At 44.4% G+C, this 5,724-nt stretch overlaps 1 protein-coding gene across 1 annotated transcript; it reads left to right on the forward strand.

Annotated features, from left to right (window-relative positions):
• Positions 1-2,295: 2,295 nt before the first annotated feature.
• Positions 2,296-5,362, forward strand: LOC138957710 (ficolin-1-like). The gene is made up of 2 exons (XM_070328772.1): positions 2,296-2,622; positions 4,808-5,362. The coding sequence occupies exons 1-2, from the start codon at positions 2,296-2,298 to the stop codon at positions 5,360-5,362; spliced, it is 882 nt and encodes a 293-aa protein (XP_070184873.1).
• Positions 5,363-5,724: the final 362 nt, after the last annotated feature.

Consider the following 5,724-nt stretch of genomic DNA (forward strand, 5'->3'; position numbering starts at 1 on the left):
TTGTTCAAGGCGTTCTGTTTTCCGCCTTTCGGTCTCATTCCAAGAGTGCTCCAAAGGATAGAAGTCTTAGAGGCGTAGTGTGTGCTGGTGGTGCCATTATGGACAACGCAAGTGTGGTTCACGAAACTTGCGTCTACTAGTAGAACTGCCGGTCATGTTGCCCCGAAAAGAAAACTTACTCAGTCATCCACTGACAGGGGAGCACCATCCACTACTGAAGAAGATGAAACTAGTAGCATGTTCCTTGTCCGGACAGCCCTCCAGAAACAGGGAATTCAGGATGAAGCAACAGACATTATCATGTCAGCCTGGAGAGAGGGTACGAAGCGTAACTACGAGTCATATTTCAAACGCTGGCTTCAGCATTGCCTTGAACGGGATAGAGATCCCTTTTGTGCCTCTCCACATGAGTTGATAAGGTTTTTAACGAAACTGTTCCAAGAAGGCAAAGGATACAGCAGTTTGAACATGGCACGAAGCGCTGTTTCCGCATTGTCCCTTCAGGATAATTGTTCAGTGGGTTGTCATCCACTGGTGAAGAAGTTTTTGAAAGGAGCTTTCAACAGACGGCCAGCTTTGCCCCGTACTTGTGTGACCTGGGACGCTAATCTAGTGCTAATTTTTTTAAAAGAATGGTCACCGGCAAATTTTTTATCGCTGGCGCAATTGACGCTTAAAACTGTGCTGTTGTGCTTGTTGGTCTCTAGTCAAAGGGGACAGGCGATTTGGTTGATGGACTTGCGTAACATGAGTTGGACAAAGGAAGATGTACGATGTAGGTTTGGGGATTTGCTCAAAACTTCTGGCCCAAACAAACATCAGAATGAAGTGGTATTTTGTGCTTTTCCGTCTGATTTGGCAATTTGTGTTGTACATTATTTGAAACAATATGTCAAAAGAACTCGTGCATTTAGAGGAACGGAAACGAGACTCTTTATCAGTTGGACAGCCCCTCACAAAGCGGTGTCGAGAGAAACTATCCGTCGATGGACAAAGATTGGATTACAAAAAGCGGGTATTGACATGACAATATTTACGCCGCATTCAACTCGTTCCGCTGCATCTAGTAAAGCTGCAAGTAAAATTCCTCTGGCAACCATTCTGAAGACTGTTGGTTGGCGTCGGGCTAACACCTTCACAACTTTTTACAAGAAACCAGTGGACAGTGGGAGGAGTTTTGGACAGGCTGTTCTGTCATGAAGAATTGGGGTAGGTTTATATGTATTTCAATTCATCGACAGTGCTAGGGTGTAAATGTTGCAGACTTTAAAGTCTCACGTGACCCATTCCTCTCGGAATTGTGGGAGATAAAATTACATAATTATGACGAGCTTACCTGAGTAAGTGAAGTCTAATTGTGGTTTTATCGACCACAATGTAGAGAGGAAAGGGATTACGTGCCTCGCCCTAAGTTGTCTTCAGAGTTATACTGATAACCGTTTTCCCTCCCTATCCCTTTCCTCTCTCTTTCTCTTTTTTCTGCACCATTTACACGTCGTTAAACAGTGACGTATTCCCGCGTTCTATCTCACGTAATCCCTTTCCTCTCTACATTGTGGTCGATAAAACCACAATTAGACTTCACTTACTCAGGTAAGCTCGTCATAATTATGTAATTACTGTTAGGCATTGAATCGTCTTGCTCGCGCAGTGTGGAGGCGATTGTGCTTCACACTCTGCAGTCGTCCGTTTTGTTGCCAGCAGTCTTTTTCAGGGGTGTCAGATAAAACGCTGTTGAAGGCTTAATCGTCGAAGTTTTGTGTACTGTGTATATTTTGTTTCTCTCTGAAATGTCTTAATGTTTTGAGTAGACATTGTTCCATGCAAGATTAAAATTTTACCTCGGCGTTAAGAAAGGTAGAAGCTTTCAGCATTCGCTGGACAAAATTACCCAGTAATACCAGGTAATTACCCGAAGAAACGTCCAAAGAATGTCTTCACAATGTGCATTAGATTTCACCGTGTGTGTGCCTTTGTTTGTTTCTCTGTTTGCTTGGCCGATTGTTTGGTAGTTTGCTTGGTTGTTTTGTCCTTTGCTTGGTTGTTTGTTTTTAAGTAAGTTAGGTTGTTGTTTGTTTCTTTGTTCACAGAGAATTCCCTTTTAAGCCCAAGGTGCTGAAGAACGTAAAACAAAAGCCGAAATGGCTGCGATCTGCTGGTCGATGTGAATGCGTGATGTGCATTGTGTAACAAATTCCATCTCACACGGCATAAATAGATCCCTGCGCCTTGAGTCCGAGTCAGTCTGGCCCGGAGATACGCGCGTGATATAAGACTTCATATAATAAAAACAAAATGCATCAGCGACACAAACTTGTATCTGCCATGTTATGGATAACGTTTGGACTTGCCAGTGGGAGACTATTCGCATCTGCTGAAACGAAAGAAGAGCAGTACACGATTTGCCCGGAACGTTTGGTTGCCAACGATAAGTTGCGCACCCTGTTTGGCCGTTCGCCGTTGGACTGCATTCAGATGTGCACCTTGGCAGAGGATTGTTCTGGTGTGAGCATCTGTCACAGTGGACATGACGAACAAGTGACGTGTAGCCTGTCTGAGGATGTTCAGACTGCAGGGTGCGATGACCTCAATTCCGTACCATCTCCATCCTGCCATTCTTGTGTCACGTAGGGGATGAGCCCCTTATATGGATGGACCACTTTTTGTCTCATGCGGATAACTAGTATGTTTTCTCGCGAAGACGTTTCATTTTGTGTCTGGTAGTTTTTATCTCTTTAGCTAACCGTTAGGCCTAATTAGAGCGAAGTAGCTTTGATAGAAGACATTCAGCAAAATTTAAATACAGGAACATTCACAGCTGGTCCATATTAGAAGCCTGATCGCATAATTTGAACCAGTGAAGAGGCCTTCACGAATCACTGTGAAAAGCTCCGTATACTTCAACATAACACGATACAACTGTGTGTGAAAGTAAGACTAATTCAAATAATTATGCTGTTTCGGTTCGATGAGAACATTATTTGAAGCACAACAGGAGACTAAAGAAATTTATGAAAAACAGAGAAAATAAATAAAATTAATGATCAACTTTCATGAAAAATGACAATTTGGTATATTTGTTTGCAAGGTTGAGGGCTAGTTATATGTTAGTTTCAGCCAGCTTCGTAATACATGACAGAAACCAGTCTTTATCTTTTATTTTCTTCTATTAATTTGTTGAAGGTGGTCCATATTAGGGGACAAACACATACTTTGAGATTTTGCTATTACCGTTAGCTACCTTCTAAGCGCCCAGTATCGAGCAAACTCCCACTTCTACTTTGGGTCATAAACTGTGTATATGGTCTTGCACCTTGTAAACGTCCCCCCCCCCCACACACACACACCCACACACACACACATACACACATTTGTTCTAATGGCGTAACAAAAATTGTTTCCAATTGATTATAAACTTCACAAAATACAGATATCATTCGAGGATGCTGCAATGACGTCATACCGTTAAGTTCATACTTTAGCCACCACAGACTCTGGATAGCCATACCAAAAGTGGAAGAAGGTGATTAGAGACTCATCTAAGGTTTAAGACGTCGACCTTGGGGGATTCAAAGATATCGATCAAGTGAACGGACTGTTTTTCAAATACGCTGTGTTTAAGACGTATCTTACACACCACCCTCCAACCCCCCCATCACCCCCAACCCCAATCTACCCCCACCGAATTTGCTAGATGACTTTGATCAGGACAAATACACTGACTACAATTATGATATTTCTGTGTGCGCAAGTTTATGATTTCTGTACGCTGCTGCTCGTAACGTTGGATATACGAAGCAGATCTTGTGTCATCATTTTCATTTGCGATATGTTCTAAAACTATGGCACAAAGGGATTGTTGTAGTTTCCATGTTCCATTCTAGCGAGGCACTTGCACACACACGAAAGCCCTTGTGCCACAGAGAAAGAGAGGGTATAGACATTTTAGCACAGAAACAAATCCTACTATCATTCATACAAGTCATCAAATACCGCTAATTTTCACGAGGAACAGATTCTGCACTGGGTTTGTTTGTTTGTTTGTTTGCTTAACGCCCAGCCGACCACGAAGGGCCATATCAGGGCGGTGCTGCTTTGACATTTAACGTGCGCCACACACAAGACAGAAGTCGCAGCACAGGCTTCATGTCTCACCCAGTCACATTATTCTGACACCGGATCAACCAGTCCTAGCACTAACCCCATAATGCCAGACGCCAGGCGGAGCAGCCACTAGATTACCAATTTTAAAGTCTTAGGTATGACCCGGCCGGGGTTCGAACCCACGACCTCCCGATCACGGGGCGGACGCCTTACCACTAGGCCAACCGCTGCACTGGGTAAAGTACCTAATAAACGCCCATCCCCTACTTTTGAGCAAAATTGGTGCATACGGGGGGTGGGCGCTTACAGGGTTGTTTACGGGTATTTTTATGTTTGCGCTAGAAACTCGGGGCCAACACTGCCAAAATGTAACAAATACGTACAGTCTTAGCTGTCATAGATAGCTATTTTTAAGTGATAACAGGTTGGCCTCTGGACAGAAACTTGTCCGTTTTATAAAGCGGCAAGTTATAAGAGTGAATGCTGCCAAAAGTCTTTATAACATTTTTTTTTTAAAACACAGTTTTGTAGTTTGTATGTCTCCAACTGTTTTGACATGTGCACGTTATTCAGAGAGGGTAAATGCAGCGAATGAAATTGTTTTTAGCACTCTAGCACCGTAAGTTTGTTTGCACATATTAGGAGCCAGTCCATATTAGGGGCACTTCCCCTCAACTCCTAGCTGTTATTCTTATACATGCAGGTCAAGTGCCAGTTTCGAGCCGGAGGCGAGACATGGCCACTTAGAAGGCGTGGATCCACAAACTTCTGTCAGGACTGGGCCACTTGCAAGGCGCCCTACAATATGCAGGATCTCCCCAGTCAAGATCCTAAATATTTCATTGGCCTTGAAAACCTGCACCATCTCTTGAGTCAGGCGGAGTACAAACTGCGCGTCTACATGCTGGTGATGATCGGTACTCGTTATGTTTCCAAAATGATGCGCTACACCAACTTTTCTGTGGATGCGGAATCCTCATCATTCGCCGTGACCCACGATGGCTTCGACTGTACAAATTGCGACGCCGATGATGCGTTTTCAGGTTCCCTTCCGGTAGTGTTTGTTTCCGGCGGACATGACGTCAACGGATGTTCTGCCCAACGTGGTGGTAAAAGCGGTTGGTTCGGAAGCAATTGTAAAGGTTCAGATCTCTTTTCCAACGGCTTGTTTTACTGGCCGGTTAACGACACGGACACTGAGGTTATTCTGATCGATTTTGCTTTTACTCGGGTGTCGACGTCATTTTACGACGATTAGACAAAAATATGGAGTAGGGTCCGCAGCGAAGTCGGTAGCGCGCTGGCTTTTAAGTGTAACCAGTCGGGGTTGGGGGGGGGGGGGTGCTTGCTTGGTATGTTCTTGCTTCTATAACCCGCCGAACTCTGACATGGATTACAGGATCTTTTCCGTGCGCACTTGGTCTTGTGCTTGCATGTACGCACGAAGGGGGATAAGGCACAAGCAGGTCTGCACATAAGTTGACCTGGGAGATGGAACAAATCGCCACTCTTAACCCACCAGGCGCGACCAGGAGTCGAATGGAATGCCGCTCAACCTTCTGCAAAGGGGTACGGCGTCTTATCCACTAGGTCACTGTGTCCGACCATCAATGCATACAA

Source organism: Littorina saxatilis, unplaced genomic scaffold (assembly GCF_037325665.1).
Source record: "Littorina saxatilis isolate snail1 unplaced genomic scaffold, US_GU_Lsax_2.0 scaffold_346, whole genome shotgun sequence".
NCBI lineage: Eukaryota > Metazoa > Mollusca > Gastropoda > Littorinimorpha > Littorinidae > Littorina > Littorina saxatilis.